General features: G+C 45.9%; 1 protein-coding gene across 2 annotated transcripts in view; it reads left to right on the top strand.

Moving 5' to 3' along the window:
• Window positions 1-21,654, top strand: part of RYK (receptor like tyrosine kinase) — a 55,809-nt gene that overhangs the window by 32,512 nt on the left and 1,643 nt on the right. For both annotated transcript variants that reach the window (XM_032119700.1, XM_032119701.1), the window contains exons 9-14: window positions 62-148; window positions 13,159-13,228; window positions 14,683-14,815; window positions 15,594-15,703; window positions 17,629-17,788; window positions 21,233-21,369. In XM_032119700.1, coding sequence (XP_031975591.1) covers window positions 62-148; window positions 13,159-13,228; window positions 14,683-14,815; window positions 15,594-15,703; window positions 17,629-17,788; window positions 21,233-21,369 — 697 coding nt within the window. The remainder of the gene's footprint in view (window positions 1-61; window positions 149-13,158; window positions 13,229-14,682; window positions 14,816-15,593; window positions 15,704-17,628; window positions 17,789-21,232; window positions 21,370-21,654) is intronic.

Raw genomic sequence — 21,654 nt, 5'->3', positions numbered from 1 at the left:
CACTCCTAATGTTATCAGTGTTTCTTAACCACACAACACTAATTGGATGTTCTCTTCCTAGGCACGTTTGGGCGCATTTTCCATGGAATTCTAATAGAAGAAAAAGACCCCAGTAAAGAGAAACAAGTTTTTGTCAAAACTGTTAAAGGTATGTTGGCATAAAGGAGCGGGTTTGTGTGCAGGTGTTTGAATTGTGCTGCAGGCTGAGGGTGCCAAAGCTGGCTTTACAACAACCCCCTTCTCCCCAAAACACGCAAATGATGAAAAGCAAAAGCAATTTGGACGCTTCCTTCAGCCACAGAGAACAGCAATCTTATATGGAAGAAAAATGCATGTGTTCTCCACCAGTGCCTTCAGTCATTGCCCTTGAATACTTCTGTTTATTATTCTTCTAAGTAAAAATTATATTGGTTTTTTTTCCCCTGGTATGTCATTGTCTTCCCAGTCACAGCCCTGTCCCCTGCAAATTGCTGAAAAACACCTGAAATGCCTCTTAAAAATCTTTGACAAATGCATGGCTGTACAAAAGACAGGGCATAATTTCTGCCCTCCTTAAGGTTTGCAACAGAAGCGTGAGAACTGGCATTTAGAACTGAATTTATCCAAACAGAGCGCCTGTGCTCAAGAAATAGCTTGTTGGAGTGATTGAAATGGGACTAGGTAGACTTAAGGAACAAGGTAGGTGTAGATGAAAACCATATTGCAAATGTCCTACGTGTCTGTCACATGTATCCTACATATATCCCTACATTACACGTATCCTACATGTGTCCCTTCCTCTGCAATCATCACAAGATCTCTGGTAGCTCACAAGAGTTTTGCCGAATTCCCAGTACAGTGGTTGTTTTACAAGTTATTTTTGTCATTTCAGTTGGGTGTCTTATTGCCTTTGGTTTTTCATTTGACAAATTCTTTAATTATTTCTTGCAAAAAAAATAAGTGTCTGTAAGAATTTCAATTCATTCTACTTTTTTTTTTTTTTTGCCTGGCTATTAATTTTTGAAGATACTGATTGAGAAATGGTGAAGCTGCTGAATTCTGTTGTTGAATCTTTCTGCTACCCATTTATTCTCTGCCACCTTTAAGAAAAGTATTTTACTTAAGGGAAGCAGCTGCCTTGGTCTGTTTCTGACACAATCAGATGCTTGTGCTGCTCTTTTCTCTCACATGTCCTAGAATCATAGAACGAATCATGGAATGGTTTGGGTTGAGGGGGGACCTCAAAGCTCCACCCCTGCCGTGGGCAGGGACACCTTCCACTAGCCCAGGTTGCTCCAAGCCCAGTCCCACCTGGCCTTGGACACTGCCAGGGATCCAGGGGCAGCCCCAGCTTCTCTGGGCACCCTGTGCCAGGGCCTCACCACCCTTACAGGGAGGAATTTCTTCCCAATATCCCATCCATCCCTGCCCTCTGGCAGCTTAAAGCTTGTCCTATCCCTCCATCCCTTGTCCCAAGTCCCTCTTCAGCTCTCCTGGAGCCCCTTCAGGTGCTGGAAGGGGCTCTGAGTTCTCCCTTGAGCCTTCTCTTCTCCAGGTGAGCACCCCCAGCTCTCCCAGCCTGGCTCCTCTTATTTAAAAACACAAAAATATCCTTCTTTCCAGTATTTTGGGTACATTTTCTGAATTATGCCTTCTTCTGTTCCCTTTCCCTGCCAAACAGTTCTGTCTTTTTTTTTCTTGACTCTTATTTAATATAGTTCCCAAAAACTTAGCCCTTGGCACATGAGCTACTTTTTCTAGCATTGGATTAAACAACCCAATGACATCTGTCAAAAGTGATCTTAATTTAGCTGCCTCCCATGACCTCTTATTGAATTGCTTTCCCAAAATGGGACTTCCAGTGGACTCCTCAGTCCATAATTCTCCCTTAGAGTGGCTTGTGTCAGTGACACAGCCATGTCCTAAAGGAAGAAAGCTCTTCCCTTTGCAGGGAAGGATTTGCTGCAGTGAACTGGAGCGAGGTCTTCAGAGAGTGATGGCATTCGTAGGATCCCTGTAAAGAATTTCCCAGCATTAAAAAGGATCTATATGGAAAAAGTGTAGAGTAGGTTTTGCTGATGCTTGTGGGGCTTGGGCAGCAGAAGTTTGCAAGGAAAACAACTGTAACATCCCCTCGCCTCACAGCAGCTCACTTGCAGTGCTGATATTACACAGCTTCATTTTCACACCCTGGCTGTGATTGCTGTGTGTGCAGCTGGGACATGTAATAAGTTGGGAATTTGATCTCCTTGGAAGAAAAAACCTGCAAAACTTCTCTTGTAACCAGAGTTTTTCCTTGATCTCATTCAGTGGCCACACACACACTGCTGTTCTGGCACGAGCAGGAGCAGGGCAGGACCATAAAAGCTTGATGGATATGAGAACATTAAACTGACTTAAGTATCTCTTTGCTGAAGGCAGTAAAGCCTGAGGGTCATGGAAAATAGACAAGGAATAAAGGTTTTGTCTGTGGAATTAAATTATCCCTTCCCAAAAGTACGAGCTGCTCCAGAGCTGTCTTGTTTTACCCAGAGGTGCACTCTGAAAGTGATAAAAGGAAGTCCAGTGGTGCCCCAAATGTCAGGAAACAATGGGGAGGGGGATGGAGTATTTCAGGTCTTTGGAAAATGTGAACTGAGGTTTTTTTAGCAGGTACTGTGAGGAAGAATAACCTCCTTGAGAGAATAAGCACTTCATTCTTCTCACCAGGGTCAGAGCTTGAGAAACTGAAGACACTGCACTGGCTATTCTGACATTAGGGGAGTTGTTATGGCTTTAAACCTGGAATTTCAGGAGAATCCTAGAATCCCAGAAGGGTTTGGGTGGGAAGGGACCTTACAGCCCATCCAGTCCCACCCCTTGCCAAGGGCAGGGATACCTTCCACTGTCCCAGGTTGCTCCAAGCCCCATCCAAACTGGTCTGGGACACTTCCAGGGATGGGGCAGCCACAGCTGCTCTGGGCAACCTGTGCCAGTGTCTGACCTCACCGGGAAAAATAAATAAATAAAATTGTCCTCCTTATGTCCAATATAAATTTACCCTTTTCTCATTTAAAAATGTTGTCCCTTGTCCTGTCTCTGCAAGCCGTCATCAAAAGTCTCTCTCAGTCTTTCTCACAATCCACTTTTTAGTGCTGAAAGGCCACAGAAAGGTGTCCTTGGAAAATTTTCTTCTCCAGGCTGAACCCCCTCAGCCCAACAAGTGTTACAGATGGGCCTTGAGCTGTAGTTTGTGGGCTGTTAGGAGAAGAGCTCTGCTCCACTAGGACAGGTGTCAAGGTTGTGCTGTTCAGGGAATGGTTTCTGGATGAAAATCCATGAGGAAAAGTCATGCCCTCAGTGCCTGTCACAGTGGATCTCTTCTCATGTGTCCCTCCTTCAGCTGTCAGTGTATTACAGCATCCATACCCTTTCAAGAGGGGTTATTTCCAATAATGTGGACAGAGGGAACGTGCTGTCAGTTTTCCCATTTTCTGTGCCAGGGAAGGTGAATGTTGTGGCTGTTGTGCTCATCAGGCAATAGTCACATCTGTGGGTATTTCCTGCTCTGGATGGAGAGTGATTGCAGCCTTGTCAGTTTGTCTTTTCCCTGTATTCTTTCCCCATGGTTGATTGTTGCCCTCAAAGGACCATAAGCACAGGTAGTTGACTGCAGTAACTGCAGCAGCCCTTCGCACTTTCCTTCCCTGGTGTTTTCCTGAGCTCCAGTGAGATGCAGAGCATTGCTATAAACCAGGAGGGTGCCCAGTGAAAACAGGATCCCTGGATTTCTCTGAGCTTTGTGCTTGCTCCCCTTCTGAAGTGATCTGTTCTTAATGGAGTCAGTAAGATGTAAAAACCGAGAGAGCCTGGGACCTGCCTGGGAGGTGGAAGAGCCCATCCAGGGAGTTCCCAGGAATATGCTGTATTCCCTCTTGTCTCAAGCTGGGGTAGAACTGTTAGGTCAGACTCTCAAAGGGCAAGTTTGAGCCTGATTAAGCAGTATCAGTGCAGGGGGTGAATAGGTTGGGGTGTGCTTGTTCAGCATGATCTGACTGGTTTCTCCTCCGCCACAGAATTTGGGGTCTTTCGTTTGAACGCTTCATGAAGTTATTGATGTACTTTTGAAGTGATTTGGTGATTACTTGTTCTGTAGCTCATAAATTGATGGGATGTAGAAGTTGGAGATGCTTCTCTTGAAGTCTCAACACCACATCTCTTATAAAGGCAGGCTGAAGGAGGATTCATCCCTGGGTTTCACTCCACATCCTTGAAAGAGTTTTTTCTTTCATGGAACTTTAGTTCACTCCAGGGAGAAAGTTGTAACATGCCCGTGGCAGTGATAAAGTTTCTACGTGCAGGTTCATGAAATACATGAGTTTATAAAGTTTTTTTCATGCTATATCATCTGTGTCTGGGTGCCTGAGCCTTCTGATATGTGCAGTGCCTTGTGCCAAGGAGGAGAGCTTAAAAGGAAAATGGATCTCTCTCGGCTTTCTTGAAGCTCTAATGACTTCGGACTACAAAGATCCCAAGCCCTGGGGAAAAGGTGTGACTTGTTCAGCCTGTCCCTACATCCTTCATGGTGGCCATACAGTTGTTGTGTTGTCTTTGCACTTTACACTTCCACTGTGTTCATTTGCTAGGCAAGGTGCTCAAAGTCATAATTACTTTCACACTTAGACATTTCAATGGAAAATCCACTTTCGTTCTGTCTTCAGACACTGATGAAGACTGAGGATGTGTGTCATTGCTAGAAGGAACCAAGGATTTGTTATCTAGAATATTTGGGATTCTGGAATCTTTGGATCAACACAACCTTAATAAGTTTTTTTGGAAAGATGAGAGACTTAACTGGCATTTGCTTTCTTTGTTGTTTTTTTTTTGTTTTACAGAAAAACTGTGTTATGAGGGTGAAATGCTTCACTTTCCAATCTGAGGTTTCCAATCTCTCTCAGTGTTGGAAGTGTCTCTGATGGCATGTTTCTCCAAGCTAGCATTGCATCTCTTGCCAGTGTCTAACAGATCCCTTCTGCCTTTCTTGGGAATTATTTACATCATCTGATGTCAGAGGAGGAAAAAACCGCACAGGTTTCACCTTTGATTTAAAGAACACATTGTTTAATGGTGCTTTTCCTGTGAAGTAGAAAATTCTTAGCAAAACAAATGGAATTGTGTTATTCCAGGAACATACGAAGTGAGGGTGAGCTGTGCAGAGCCCTGACTCATTTAGGATGTTCTGGCCAAGGTACACTTTTGGTAAAAACAACCCAGTGTGCTGTTCAAGATAACCCGGCTGCTCCCATTTCATGTTCTAACCACTTAACATTTTTCTGATGTACAAGGAAGGAGTGTTTGGAAACAAACAACCCATGGAAAGCACTGGAAGCAAAGTTGGTGTGTGACCAAGGTCAGCTCTTTAAACTTCATTGTTCTACCAACTTGTAACAAAGCTTTGAGTTTTGTCATCTTAGGTCACTAAAAGACTTTCAGCATTCTTGGCTATCTCTGACATTTTACTCTTTAGAAGTTTTTAATTTATTGCTGATCTAGTTAACAGGAGATGCCCCTGGATCCCTGGAAGTGTTCAGGCCAGGTTGGATGGGGCTTGGAGCATCATGGTCTAGTGGAAGGTGGCCCTGCCCATGGCAGGGGGTGGAGCAAGATGAGCTTTAAGGTCCCTTCCAACCCAAACCATTCAGTGATTGCAAGATTGGTGACCCTTTAGGACTTCATGCACTTGGGAAGTGTAGGAATAGAAATCCTGAGAATTCAGGCTGTGCCAAGCAGGAGAAAGCAATAGGAGCATTTAGGGGACTTAAGCACCTCTGTGCTAATCAAGGTGAAGGTTTCTTGTTCACATTAAACATATACCAGAACTTGGAGCATCCACAGTTGTTCTGAATAGGTCATGTTTAACCTGATGGAATTTGCTATTCTGGGCAGTTCATTCTTAAAAGTACAGCCTTGTGAAAACAGTTCTAAGTTTAAGTTCATACCTTAAACATACGGTATTTGAATTAATTGTTCCAAGTATTTAACTTCCCAAAATCAGAGTGCGGGATCCTGTTTCAGAAGAATATAGTTTATGCCAAAAAAAATTAAAAATCAAGAGCTACTACTCATCTGAGCTAAATTCTTGAGTTTCTTTATAAAGGAAGATACTTGAATTTAAAGAATTGGGATAATTAGCAAATTTCTGAATTTCAGATTTCTGAAATTGCTGGATAAAAATGCACTCGATTTGTCATTTAATCCTAGTTCTTCAAGAAAATACCCTGAGACACATAAAGGAGTACAATATGCTTCAGAAAATACTGAGGGGATGATTTCCAAAGGATTGTACTACATCATTTAAAGATTTGTTATTCCATGTGCTGAAAAATACTCACCTGCAGGACACTTTATTTACATACAGTTAAAATCCCTGCTTTTGTGTATCAATTTTATCACCTGCTTCCCCTTGACCCTTGGGTCATGACATCAGTCATGTCTCTCTTTCCCACTTTCACTTTGCACTTAACACTTTCAGGTTCATTTTGAGTTAAATGGATTGTTGAACAAAGAGCCTTTTACTTCTTCCTCTTTGCTGCTGCTTCTTGGATTCTGGTGTTACTGTTACACAGGGAACTAAGACTATCCCCAAATCCTGCTTTTCTCAGCCCTTCTCTGTGGTTTAAAACTGCGTGTGCATTTGTAATGGAGGAAAACCAGAACAGCATTCCCTATTTTAGTAGTGTCATGTTGACTGACTCCCAGGATTTATGAAAATTCAGCTTGGATTTGTCAGTCTGAGCTGCCTTGCTTTGCAGAATAGACCCACGTGGTTGATACTTGATGCCTGGATACCAGGATTGGAAGAGAAATCCTGCTCTCTGGAGCTTTTAGCAGGACTAAGTGTGGTTTCCCATGCTGTAACCTCCTCCTGCTGTGGTGTGGAGTGCATGTCTTACCTTTACAGGAGACTGGAATTCCGTAGGATGCAGGGCTGCCTTGGAAAGCAGGGGGATGTTGATGTGTGGAAGTGAGGACCTGAACACCTCCTGCAGCTCCGAGCTGCAAACAGGAGCCCGGTGTCCTGTGCTCAGTCCGTGGCAGGAGGAAGCATTGGATGCTCCACTTGACCCTGTCTGACTCCCAGGGCCTCTGGAAATTTTAAAGCTGAAATATTTTTTATATGTACTTTCCTTCCTGCCTATGAAAAAGTAGGTTGGATCATGACTTCTTGCATTCCTTTGATGCCTTTTCCTGGTCTTAAAATCAAGAGTCATACACGGTTAGAAGGGGAAAAGGGATTTTACCTTGGTATTTATTTTTAAGGATCCTTAGGTGCACATGTCCAGGTCATATGCATGGAGAAGCACCCCGCCGAGTGTGTGTGTTCCCCCCACCCCCAACATTGGGTATAACATTATAGGTTTTACTAATTAGCAGATCTATCAAAGATTCCCCAAGGAGAGGCTCAAGTGAGCCCCCCTCCCCAAGGAACCTTCCCCTGGATGGTTCTATCTTGGTTTACAGAATGTGTTCTGGAGAGGACCTTGGGGTCTGGGGCACACTGATCCCTGGCTACAAAGCTTCTAAAATGTTGAGTCTCTCAGCTTGACAAACAAGGCCAAGAATGTAGGGAAAAAGCACTGAGAATACAGAAGTTGTAAAAAGGTATAACAGGGGTATAAAAGAAAAGGCAAAAATCTTCATGGCATCACTTTAGCATCCTTCTGGTGAAGGAAGGTTGTGAAAGTTACCTGATAGGAGCATTAAAAATGTCCTGTGCAACAGATGTGAGCACGGGCGTTGAGTTTCTTCCAAAGACTCGTGTAGAGGGGTTAAAGCAATACTCAGGCATGCATTCTCTTTGAACTGGGGTGAAATTCTGCCTTGGGAGCAGTTCTACCTAATTAATTACAATGCAGAAGCAGCAGTAATTAACAAGGATGTGTTGATACTGGGAGCATTTATCACCTGGAGCTGTTCTAGTCCTGCACTCTCAATTCCTGTGGCCACACTCAGTGACCAGTGTGCCTGCCTGTGTGCCTGTCACCCTTCAATAACTGGAGCTTGTGCACTTGGGTTATTTGGCAAAGCCCACAAGGCTGAAAAATAATAAGGGTAATAGAAGCTTGTGAAAACAGGCAGGTGTGTAGAAAATGGGCTGTGTAAGTGTTGTGATGGGGGGGAGTATTACTTTGCAATATGAAGCAGGAAGAGGTTCACAGGGGAACAAGCCATTACAAATGGTCCAAAGATGAGAAAAGCTGCAGGTAAAACATCTTAAATATTGCTGTTGGAAACATTCATCAGAAGCCTTGGAGCTCCTGGCTGTAGCGTTTGCTGAGGTGCTTCTGACAGGAGTGCTGAGAGAATCTGCTGTTACTGCCTGTAGCAGGCTGTGAGAGGGTTCAAATGTGACTTAGTTCAATTTTGAAACCTGTGGTTACATGGATTTTCAGGTTCTTCTTTGTCTTCTGAAGAAACAGATTTCAGTGACCACTCTACAATCAGAAGTCTTTTAAACTGTAGTGCTGCCTGAGAGGGGGTTGTAGTGAAGTGGGTGTCAGTCTGTTCTCCCAGGGAACAAGGGACAGGACAAGAAGAAATTGCCTCAAATTACCCCAGGGGAAGTTTAGGTTGGATATCAGGGAAAATTTCTTCCCAGAAAGGGCTGTCCAGCCCTGGCACAGCTGCCCAGGGCGGTGGTGGAGTCCCCATCCCTGGAGGATGTGGCACGTGGGGATGTGGGTTAGGAGTGGCTTTGGCAGCACTGGGAGAATGACTGGACTCGATCTTGGAGGGCTTTTTCAACCTAAAGGATTCTGTGATCCTACTTAAGCTGTGTTTTGCTATTTTGGGATTCTGGGAGGTCTGACTTACAAAGTGACTCATGAAAGCATCCAGCTACTCAGTTACCCTCTGCAATATCCAGGTAATTGCTGCTTTTCATCTCTGCTACGTCCTTTGGGGTGTGGAGTGACTTTTCCTAGCAAAGCAGAGCCTGGTGCCCTGCAGCTGATGAGTGCCTGGTCTCAGAGCAGGCAATTTCCTTCAATTTAACGTCATCACAGAACTTCCCTGAGATCTTTTCACCTGGTGTTTCATGTGGTTGATGAGTGATAATGAACAAAGATTTTAAAATACATTTTTGCAGCTGGATTTTGAGAAATTGGTAAAAATGGAATAGGTGTTTTTTCTCCCCTTGAACCAGGCAGGGCCCCAGCACATCCCAGCACAGAGGGATCAGCCTCTTCTATAAAATCAACAGTGCCAGGAGCCCCATTGTGCCTGGCTGCATGCAAATCCTGTGATATCAGGAGATAAACCTGCAGCTCTGTCAGAGCTTGGAATCCTGCCTTATTCTTGCTCTGGGCCTCAGGGCAGGCTTTCACAGCCAGGCTTTTGGGTAAAACCAGGGCTTGGAGAGCACCTTCCTCTCTGGAATGCATTTACATCCATCTCAGTCTTGGTTTTAAGCACCTTCTGAAAGTTGGACTTCTTTGGTCCTAATTGAACATCTGGAATATTACTGGGTGTTACATCTTCCTCTGAACTCACCTGAAGTTGCTGCTCTTTGGTTTCTCAGCTGCTGGTGCGTGATCCCCTTATGGAAACCTGGCTGTTCCTCACGACCATCCAACTGCAACTCCATTCAAGGCTGAGCACTGACATGTTCTTAATCACAAATAATGTAAATACCTCAATTTAGCTTTTTTCACGGCTTTGAGGAAGTCTTACAACAAGCCCTTGTTGCCTCGCCCTGGAGCGCTCAACTTAAATTCAGGGCTGTTCCTGGTGCCCAGATTTAATAAATGGGAAACTGTGACCTCCTCAGTTGTGTCTCCAAGCAGCTGCTGTAATTTCAGAGGTTTCTGGCTCTGTGGGAGGCTTCCCCCCCCTCCCCTCTGTAGCTGCGTGTGTGGCTGTGCTCATATCCCACAACTTCACAGATCTGGGGCAGACAAAAGGAGCCAGAAAAGCCCATGGGCATCCCGTGGGTTTAACAGGATCCTTCCCCTGTCTCCTTTGAGTGGCTGCACAAACAGCTCTGAGAAGAAAACGAAGTGTAACACTCAGGGATTGACACAGCTTGGGGAATTTGGGATTCTACGTTGGCCCAGGCAGGAAGATGAAATCAGTAGGATTCATCTCAGTATGTCCTTGGAACAACGTCTCACCGAGCTGGGATTGCTGTGGCACAGCGGTCACTGGCTAGGCTCTGGGACTCTGGTTCTCTTATCAAAGCCAGAAATGGTGGGTTTGCTGGATTGGTTTTAAGGGTTTTCAGTACAGGATGGTCAGATTCACCAGGCCCTCACAACAAAAATGTCAAATTGCCAGAATCACCTTTGTCCTGGTCTGTGAGGATCTGTGTGTGGGTTGCTCAAAAGTGGTTATAGTCTACTAAATGTGGCAGAGTTTGTTTAACTGAACTTTCTTCTTTGTGACTGATGAAAATGGCCTTTAAAGGAAGTCTGATTGCAGTGGGGACTGTTGCAGTAGCAGTATTTTTGTGTTGTTTCCCCCTTTTGACAAGAATCACTCCAAGAAGTGGTGATTAATATTGTGTTTTGAATTATATCTAGTACAAACCCACAATAATCAAATTGTGTGGTGATTCTAAATTGGCACTGGTCTCAACTGGGGGAAGATTAGCCTTGAACTGCTATTGTTTGCTCTGAGTCTGTTGAATTTGTTGGTGTTGGGTACGTTTTTTTCCATGCAGAAAACAAGGAAATAATATTGATAAGCAAACACAATGTGGATGGTGGGACTGTTTCACAAGATAAGATTTTAGTTTCCTTATATACTCGCCTGGGAGTCAATCGTCCTTTTGGGTGCTCAACCACTGTAACGTGGAGAGAAAACAACAGAACGTCACAGTGACCTGCTGGAAACTTCCCTGAGTGCTGGAAAGGGAAAGGCATCGGCAGAAGAGCTACCATGAGGAGATGAATGAATGGGTGCATTCTCCAAACCAGCCTGACTCGTTCTGTAGATTTTAAATCCACTCTTAAACAATCTCTGATTGAAAGCTTCAGATCATTGCTTGGTGGCTCTTATAATTAAAAGCAAACCAGTTCAGCAAGGGCCAGAGGGTGTGTGAGGAGTTAATCAGCTTAAACTCACACCCAGGAATCTCTTTCCTCCCTTCATCATGTGCTGGGTGAAGAGGTTGAGGTCTTTGGGCCCTGTAATTAGTGCTTTTACACCTGAAGCTCTGTACAGGTAACCTGCTCCTCTGACTTACCAGAATCTGCTTTGCCACGTCCATTTTTAATGCTGGCTTTTAGAACTGCCTGATTCAGTCATTCAGGGCTGTGTAACTTTGTTTTAATGTAGGATCTTGGTTTTTCTTTCCTCTTTCCAAGCCTTTTGCATCTGTCTCATGTGTATCAAATTCATCAAGTGTCCAGCCCACAGGGGTAGGACCTTCTCTTTCTCATGCCTCTGTTGGAGTGCAGACCAGAGACTTCAGCTGGCCATGGCTTAAGTGTCTCCTGCACTGCAAGAACCTGTTCATACCATCCCCACATATGCACTTGTTATCAAACTGAGGGATATCTGGCTTTGTTGGTGTTGGAAAAACCCCCCCCAAGGCCATCGAGTCCAACCATTCCCCCAGCACTGCCAAGGCCACCACTGACCCATGTCCCCGAGTGCCACATCCACACAGATTTAAATCCCTCCAGGGGTGAGGACTCAACCACTGCCCCAGGCAGCCTGTTCCCATGTCTGACCATCCTTTCTGTCAAGAAATACTCCCCAATATCCAGCTTAAACCTTTCCTGGCCCAGCCTGAGGCCATTCCTTCCTGTCCTGTCCCTGTTCCCTGCGAGCAGAGCCCGACGCCCCCGGCTGCCCCCTCCTGTCCGGGAGTTGTGCAGAGCCACAAGGTCCCCCCTGAGCCTCCTTTGCTCCAGGCTGAGCCCCTTTCCAGCTCCCTCAGCCGCTCCTGGGGCTCCAGCCCCTTCCCAGCTCCATTTCCTTTCCTGGACACGCTCCAGCCCTCAATGTCCTTGTAGTGATAAGCCCAAAAACACTGGTTGATGTATCCCATAATATACCGCAGCCATAATTGTCACTAATTTCGTGGCACCTCTGGGCTTCTCCAGAGTGCTCCCATCATTCTTCACTCAGCCAAAGTTGTTTTCTTTTGCAGGGCTCAGGCTCAGTTAGGAAAGGGTGTCAGGGCTGTACAGGGAGCAGGATCAGATCTTGAAGGAGGGAAAAGAGCAGAGGATTTCTTGCCTATTCTTCCTCCCAGGGCAGTAAAACCTTGGCTTGACTCATCCACAATGTAAATTCCCTCTAGTGCAGCAAGGAGAGCTCATTGGGCTGTGCTGGGCTCTCCTGTGCCAGCTCCCTGCCAGAACTAGTCCCAGCACGAGGGAGAAGAGGAAAATGCTCCCAGGTGTGAGGAGGGTGGGATTGGGAGAGCTCTCGTTGACGTCTCCTTAAGCTTCTCTGGAGGTTCTTGCCACCAAAGGGGGCAAAACCCCCCAAATACACAAATGGTGCTGGGGAAGGGGTTCCAGGCACCACTTGTGCTTCTGCCCTGTGGATGCTCTGGTTGCTGTGGGTCACTGGAGTTATCACAGGTGCCTGAGTTTTAGCTGGCAGCAGTGAGTTTTATTTATTTATTCATTTTCAAAGGTGGGGAAGAGAACAGCAAACAGTTCTAAGGTTACCAAGAGTCAAGTGTGTCAAGCAGAGAGCATGGAGATAAGTACATCTAGACATAAACAGCCTCCAGCCATGGGGCAGTAAACACAACTGTACCTGCAGTGGTAACTCAGCAGCAAAGCAGTGTCCTCGGAGCACATCCGTGGTGGGGAAGCACTTGGCACATCCCACTGCTTCCATGGGCACCAGTCCCGTGCAGGATGGGGATGGGACCACACTGCCCAGTGCAACTGGCTTGTGCCTGCCCAGAAGCTGTCAGAAAGTGCAGAGCTACACCCTGCCAGCACCTGGAATGTGCTTGATTTCCTTTCTGGGCTTCACCCCACTCCTTTCAGCAAAAATGAGCCTCAGAACTTGGCCTTGAACTTCGGGGCTTTTTGTAAGTGCCATTTTAAAAAAGGAGGCAAACAAGTTCTGTTCGTGCTCAAATGACCTCAAGTGACTTGCAAATCTGGACCGAATTTTAATTAATGTGTTGATTTGTTTCCAAAGTTTATCTGTGGTTCCTCTCTCCCTCAGATCAAGCCTCGGAGGTGCAGGTGACAATGATGCTGACGGAAAGCTGTAAACTCAGAGGGCTTCACCACAGGTAGGGCAGGCAGGGCTGGTGGCAAATCCATGTCCCTGTGAGGTGGAAGTACCTGGGCTAAAGCTCCCTGGGAAGAGGGAGCTGTTTGTTGGGAATTCAGCAACACTTCTGTAGAATCACGGAATGCCGGGGTGGTTTGGGTGGGAAGGGACCTTAAAGCCCATTTCTGCCATGGGCAGGGACACCTTCCACCAGACCAGGGTGCTCCAAGCTCCGTCCAACCTGGCCTTGGGACACTTCCAGGGATGGGGCAGCTCTGGACAACCTGTGCCAGGGCCTCACCACCCCTCCATGGAAGAATTCCTTCCCAAGATCCCATCTATCCCTACCCTCTGGCAGTGGGAAGCCATTCCCTGTGTCCTGTCCCTCCATGCCTTGTCCCAAGTCCCTCTCCAGCTCTCCTGGAGCCCCTTTAGGCCCTGGAAGGGACTCTGAGGTCTCCCTGGATCCTTCTCTTCTCCAGGCTGAACATTCCCAGCTCTCCCAGCCTTATATAGTAAAGGCCTTGCCTAAAATACAGGAGTAGCAGGTTCTTGGTGAAACATACTTAAAATAGAAACCAAATGAACCTGCCCCGCTCTCATCATTCCAAATGAGCTCTTGTCCTCCCTTTTATAAGGCAAACTCTTTAAAAAAATTCCAAAAAGCTTTTCTCCCCTACCCTGCCTTTAAAGCTGGGACCTTCATGGGTCTCTAGAGCTCATGGATGTGACACCTGGCTGTGAGAAATCTTCAGGAAAGAGCAAGAAAATTCAAAAGTCAAAATTAAAAACAATTGTAAGTCATTGGTGACTTTTACTAATGGTTTCCAATGGAAAATACAGGTATTTTAAAAAGTGATTAATGGAAATTGAAACTGTATCCAGTTTGGTTTGAGTTTCTATGAATTTACATATTGATATATATATATATAATAATATATTCCTTCTGAGGAAGATGGGCAGAGTCACTGCAGCGTGGGGGTTACCTGAGCCACAAAAGGCTTGGAAAGGACCTTTAAAGTGGCTGGTTCAGAACTCAAATGTTCTGTTCTGTCACTTTGCAGTGAATCAAACATGATGTCGTGACTTTTTTTTTATTAAACTGCTGTAACGGAATTAAATGTTTTATATCTGTAGTTGATTTAGAATGCTACACTTAGCAGTTCAGGATATAGCACTTCTGAGTACAAATGGTAAATAACCTGTATTCACAACAGTTTATGTCAGCCCTCTTGGACCAAGTGAAAACATTTGGAGGGTTCTTCCTAGCAGGAAAGTAGTCAAATATTTTGTTTATTAAAAGAAGTAATGTCTAGGGCTTCAATTACTTGGACACGTTGTGCTCTGCGTCTCCTAATACAAGATTCAATGCTGTTCTTCCATGCTGAATTAATTTTGTTACCACGTTTAGGAATCAAAAGTATTTTTATCAAATTCCAGTTCCATAAGGTTAGGAATTTCTCTGTCTTCCAGGAATCTGCTGCCTATCACTCATGTCTGTATAGAGGAGGGAGAGAAACCAATGGTGCTGCTGCCCTACATGAACTGGGGGAACCTTAAACTCTTCCTGCGACAGTGCAAGTTGGTGGAAGCCAACAATCCTCAGGTACCCTCGGGCATGGGGGACTTTGTGCCCATTAAGTCTCCAGTTGGTCTGGCACCTGAGTTTGTGCCACCAGAGGAATGGTTGTGGCACTCTCCTGTTTGGTGTGACAGCAGGAGAACTGCAGAGGTGGCTCCCCAGCAAGTGTTTGCCTTGATTCCCACCCGGAAAACATTCCTGGCTGTTTATCCTGGGTGTTCAGAGGGCAGGAAGCTGAGTCACATCTCATTAGGGTAGGAGCTCAATCAATGCATCCTAAAATAATATCAACAAATAGAGAAAATTATGGATTAAGTTAGGGGAAATTGTGTATGGAGAAATTTCAGATTTGCTGATACTACTTTTGGTATCCCAAGCTATAAATGCGTGGAAGATTTTAATTACGATGGGACAGTGAAGTTGCAAAAGGAGCTGCAGGAACAGCCTTTGACACTAGTTTTGGAGAGCAAAAAGGATTTTGACTGGAAGTAAGCTGGTTTCCAGGGAAACAAAGTGAAAAAGGTGTGGGAAGAGGGGTAAAATGGACCATTTTTGTCTATGTCCACCTCTAATCAAAGGAAAAGTAGATACAAAGAGTGAGGCAGTTGCAAGATGGGAGTATTTTCCCTTGGCACATCAAAAAAAAGAAGTTAAAAGTGAGGCACTTCCATGAGTGTCAGTAGGTGGTCGTGTCTGTGGGGACTACAAGGGGAGGGGAGGGGGCACTGGGACCCAGCAAACCCAGTAACCCTGCAGGTGCTGGGCTGAAGGGGCTGATGGTTGCTGCTCTGGGCTCTTGCAGGCCATCTCCCAGCAGGATCTTGTACATATGGCCATCCAGATCGCCTGTGGGATGAGCTACCTGGCCAGACGGGAGGTCATCCACAAAGACCTGGCTGCCAGGAACTGCGTGTGAGTACTGTCCCCTCAGCAGCTGCAGCTCCCTGCAGTCAGCCTGAGCTGCTCTTCAGAAGGCAGGTTCTGGGTCACTGGTTTGGTCCGTGAAATTGTTTTCCTCCAAAGCCAAGGAGAAGCAGGAAGAGTGGTTTTAAAGGACACAGAACATCCTCTCTGTAAATGCTTCAGCTGGGTTTGTCTATCACTTTTTCAAAGGCTTGGAAAGAATTAAAGCTTCCCTTCAACTTTAATAAATCTTGGAATATCTTTGACAGTTTATCGATGGATAGATTTTTGTTTGAAGTTGGTTTTCTTCATTTTTTCCCCTTAAAAATAGAGTTAAAGACTTTGTTCCTTGGTAGATTTCTTAGTTGCCAAATGATGGATAGATGCAAATGTGCTCTGGAATGGCAGGAATGCCAGAGTGGGGTTTGAGACCATCTTCAGGCTGGACTATACCCCAAAATGCAGAGATGGAGGTGTTTGGTGGCCTTCTAGAAACCCAGTCACTCAGTGACCACCATCTCTGCTCACTCTCCATCTGCTCTTGTGCCATGTAAGGATGTTCAGGATGAGAGATTCTGTTCCTCATTTCTGCTGCCTTTCCTCACTGGTGAGCACACTGAGGAGGAAGTGGGACCACAGGAGACAGAGATCACAAACATCAGGGACATCACCTGGAGCTTGATGTTTGGAAAGAGCAAGAGCTGCCAGTAGCCAGGGTCCCCTGAAGGACTTCGTTCCACCTGCCCCTCCTTGTTCCCCAGGTTTGCTCTGGGTGGTGAAAGGCTGGGAAGTGCATCAGACCCGTGTCCTAATTTTGGGAAGGGAGCCAGGATTCCAGTGATCTTGGCAGGTTTAAGGGAGGAAATGCTTTGGGTCTCATGTCCCTTTGACACAGTTGGGTCTAATTACAGTGGACATGAGGATTACACAAGTCAGGGCTCTCTAATCGCTGGGGAACTTCCCTTTGGATTGCATTTGTTTTCAGATGGGTCTTCTAGGAAATTCCCTGACTAGATCCTGGTCTGTAAATTTTGAGGATAACAAACTGGCCTGAAAGTGCATAGAGATAAGATAAATAAAAAGGTATCTGAGATAGTAAAGAGGGAACCACACAGATTGAGCATTTATATTTCATTTTTCTCATCAAAATAAATAAATAATTGGCAAGATGAGAAGACAACAAAAACCAATTTGTTACAATGCCCCCAACCCAATGTTCCTTCTGTATTTTTGCCCTACAATGCTGAAGCCAACATCTTTGCCATATTCTGACATCATCTGTTCATGAGAACACTGAACTTTATTACACACAGTTTTAAGTTCAAAGAGTTTGAATCACACCCCAGAGGGGGCAAATTCTCTGAGCTATCTCAAGTCATCTTTTCTTCATTAAAATAAGTTTCCCTTAGTACCCTATTTCTGACAAGCATCAATATCTTGTGGAGGGAATAAACAGTTTTTCACCAGATGGCTTGATTGGAGACAAGCTTTTGGACCACAAAGAGAACTGGTTGCTTAAAGAGGTTACTGGCTCTTGCTTTGCTTAGATCTTTGCCTCATTATTGCCACAGAAGTACTAGAGCTAAAAGGTGTTTAATTGCTCTGATAGGGCATCTCCTAAGGAGCAGGAGTAACTTGAGGCAGTTACTTGTTTGCTTTAACGGTATTTTTTTGCACTTGTAAATGTTTGGTTTTATTTAATCAAGCCTGCTGATTTCTTTAGTGCTTATCAGTTGGCACAGAATAAATAGGTGCTGTGATAATATTTGCTAATCACAGAGTAAGTGTGTCTTGATGCAGGAGAGTGCCAGTGCTTGAGATGTGGATTAGCACTCCCCAGTTAGATCCTGAGTCTGCAATTTAGGGCTGAGCTGAACTGTTTGCTGTGAAGCTGTGCTGCTGGCTTGGCTGAACGTGCTGTTCTCTGTGCCCAGCATTGACGATGCACTGCAGGTGAAGATCACGGACAACGCGCTGTCCCGGGACCTGTTCCCCATGGACTACCACTGCCTGGGGGACAACGAGAACAGACCAGTCCGCTGGATGGCTCTGGAAAGCCTGGTCAACAATGAATTTTCCAGTGCTAGTGATGTGGTGAGGTTTTTTTCCCCACCTCTTATATTTTGAAAATGTGTTTTGTTGACATTTTTCTCTTTTATCAGCTGTTGGAGAATCACTGAATCCCAGAATGGCTTGGGTTGGGAGGGACCTTAAAGCCCATCCAGTTCCACCCCCTGCCATGGGCAGGGACACCTTCCACTAGCCCAGGTTGCTCCAAGCCCTGTCCAGCCTGGCCTGGAACACTTCCAGGCATGGATCAGCCCCAGCTTCTCTGGGCACCCTGTGCCAGGGCCTCACCACTCTCCCAAGGAAGAAATTCTTCCCAAAATCCCATCTGATGCTGCCCTCTGGCCATTCCCCAGTGCCCTGTCCTTCCATCCCTTCTCCATAGTCCCTCTGCAGCTCTCCTGGAGCCCCTTTAGGCACTGGAAGGTGCTGTGATGTGTCTCTGGAGCCTTCTCTTCTTTGGGTGAACCCCCCCAGCCCTCCCAGCCTGGCTCCAGCGCAGAGGGACTCCAGCCCTTGGAGGATCTCTGTGGCCTCCTCTGGACTCACTGCAGCAGCTCCACATCCTTGTGATGTTGGGGACCCCAGAGCTTGAGGCAGGGGATCATGGCACTGGATAGATAACAGTGGCCTGTTCAGAGCAGCATCTCTGCACCCACTCCTGCATCAGCTGCTCATGGCAGATGGCTCAGGGCTCAGTCAGGCCTTTTGTGCACACCCACATTGCCCCTTGCTCCCTGTTCCCTTGGCAGGAAACACAATCAAGTTCAGGGAGCTGTACTGGAACTAGTCTGCTTTTCATAGAATATTTCAAGTTGCAAGGGACCCACCGGGATCATCAATCCAGCTCCTGGCCCTGCACAGACACCCCAACAATCCCACCCCGTCCCTGGAGCATTGTCCCAGTGCTCCTGGAGCTCTGGCAGCCTCGGGGCCGTGCCCATTCCCTGGGGAGCCTGGGCAGTGCCCCAGCACCCTCTGGAAGTCAAGATGGACATCCATTGTTCTCCCTGTGCTCTGTCTGCTCAGCAAAGATCTGGTCAGGCACAGCTTCCCTTCATGAATCCACACTGGCTCTTCCCAGATGTCTCTCTGCTTCCTACTCACGGGAGCGAGTTCCAGGATAACAGGAGCTCCCTAACAGTAGCAGGAGCTGATGTTTGACTATGTGGCCCATAGTTCCCTGGATCCCAGCTCTTCCAGAGGATGCCTTTATTCCAGTGACCAAGGACCTCCCCTGGTGGGAGGTGACCTTTCAAAGATAAGAGCACTGTTGCAGTGACCTCAGCCTGCTCCCTCGGTGTCCTTGGATGCCTCCCATCCAGGATGGTGGTCAGGTGCCAGTTTGGGAAATTTTAGAGAAGTTTTGGTTGTTTTTTTTTTTCCTTCTTGGTCTCTGTACTAGTGCTGCAGCCACATAAACAACAAGGAAAAGAAGGAAGGAAGGGAAGGTTCCAGCTCTGCTCCATGTGTATTCATTGGAAAACACGTGAGGGTTTGTGTTACACCAAACTTGAAGACAGAAAAGGAAATGGAGGTTGCCTGTAAAAGCATGTTTTTAGAGTGCTAAATGAACTCAATTAAATGGTGGGGTTTTTTTATTTCTCCTTTTTTTTTTTTTAAATCTGGAACATGAAAGCATTTGCTGTTTGTGAGGACTGGGAAATCAAAGCTTATGTAACAGTGGCAGTGAGATGTGGAATTTTATTAGGATGAGTAAATCTCAGTAATGTAACCATTTTTGAAAACTCCAATGCAATTCAGCATCTCTTCCAGCCCATTTTAACCCAGAAGTCCTTTTTTCATTGCACAGGGATAAATGCCACCCACCTTTTAACACACAGTTCTAACTGCAGACACGTGACCATCTGAGTTTCGTAGAGTTCAAAAGTGGACATTTTTTCTGGGTGTAGAAAACACCATCTGCCCTAAGTATCAGCTTTGCATCTACCTGGACTCTTTTCACAAAAAGCTGATGTCAGATGTTTTTGTGGGTTTGGTAGGAACAAACCCGTTCCGTGTAACAGGGAACGGGTGATGAAGTGTGGTACAAACAGTGTCTGCGTCTGCAGAGATGCCTTGGGACGTGTTCCAGGCTTGCTTTTTGGATGACTTTCCTTCAAATGTGTTCGCTGGCTTGAAACTTTCCCAATAATGTGTTGCTCCCCTGCCAGCAGCTCTATCAGTCAGCCAGAGTGTAGGAAAACAAACCACGATTCCTGCTGAATCTTAATTCCGTGGTTTTCCTGCTGTTGGACATGAAGCTCTGCACTTCTTCTTGCTATTTTTATGCAGCTACCTATGGAGTTAGAACAGCTGTATTCCCAGAGTGGTTTTGCTTGAATCACCCTTTATCTCATCTTCATGACCACCCCTTGTCCCTCAGCACTCTTCTCCACCGCGGGTAAAAAGGGGCTTTATATCCTTCTGTGGCTGTTTGGAGCGTGGCCACATCTGCACCCCTGCCCTTCTCTGCCCTTCCCACCTGAAAACATTCCTTCCCTAAGGCTTTGCTCAAGGCAGTGGTGGGATTTCTCTCGATTAAAACAAGAATCGTGTGAGCCTTGCAGGATTCTGCCCCTTTTTAATAAACGATGATGTGTAACTTGAGCAGTGAGTCACAAGCATGCAGTGTCAGCCCCATTTCTGTTTGCTCTCCCGGGTCTCTGGATACCAGATAATAAATCATTTTCCTTGTACTCAGCTTACGCGTGCATTAATTGATGGATTTTTCATCACTTTGAGCTCCTTCTGGCAAGGATTGTCGGCTGAATGTGTTGAATGCTGATCCAGCTGTCAGGTTTGCTGAGATGAAATCTCTTTTTTTCCCTGAGTCCTGTTCCTGAGCATACTCTCCAAATACACAGATGATTCGGAATCAAAAAATTAAAATTTTATTCAGTCTGCTCTTCTGAGCCTTTGAATTTCACAGACTTCTTTGAGGCATTTTGAGACATTTTGGAGAAGTAAAATGTAAAACAGTAGATAACAGTTTTATACTAGACAATGGTGCAGTGTTCAGTTTTGTTTAGATTTAGGTGTTCTGTAATGTCTTGTTAAAAAACACATGATTTTTAGCACTGAAATCTTAGTGCACTAAGATTTTAAGTTTAGTTCAACTTCTTAGAATCACAGGTTGGTTTGGGTTGGAAGAGACCTTAAGACCATCTGGATCCTACCCCCTGCCATGGACAGGGACACCTTCAACTAGCCCAGGATGCTCCAAGCCCCATCCAGCCTGGCCTTGGATACTTCCAGGGATTGGGCAGCCACAGCTTCTCTGGGCAATTTAACGCCAGTTCTGTGATTCTTAATTAGCCTAATTCCAGACACATTGAATTTGGTTATATAGAGCATTTCTGTAAAGCTTTCTTACTGTGTGTAATCTTCCTTACAGCTGATTTGTGCCCTGCCTGGAGGAGCTCTGGGGGTTCAGCATGTTTCCTTAATGCCTGCCCTGTTCCTTTGCAGTGGGCCTTCGGGGTGACGCTGTGGGAGCTGATGACCCTGGGACAGACCCCGTACGTGGACATCGACCCCTTCGAGATGGCAGCTTATTTAAAGGATGGCTATCGAATAGCTCAACCCATCAACTGCCCTGATGAACTGTGAGTGCCTCTGCTGGGGAAGGACAAAGGGGCTGCTTTGTGTTTGGTGTGTTAAGCCAGGCTGGCCGAAGAGAGAGCTGGGCTTGCCTTTCCCTGCCTGTTTGTTCTGCCTGTCAGACAAACCCTGGGGTAAACATTCCTCATGGAGCACTGCCTCCAGCTCTGGGGATGTGGAACTGATGGAGCAAGTCCAGAGGAGGCCATGGAGATACTCTGACAGCTGGAGCCCCTCTGCTCTGGAGACAGTCTGGGAATGTTCAGCCTGGACCAGAGGAGGCTCCAGGG

The sequence above is a fragment of the Corvus moneduloides genome, chromosome 10 (genome assembly GCF_009650955.1).
Source record: "Corvus moneduloides isolate bCorMon1 chromosome 10, bCorMon1.pri, whole genome shotgun sequence".
Classification (NCBI taxonomy): domain Eukaryota; kingdom Metazoa; phylum Chordata; class Aves; order Passeriformes; family Corvidae; genus Corvus; species Corvus moneduloides.
This window is presented reverse-complemented; position numbering and strand designations above follow the sequence as displayed.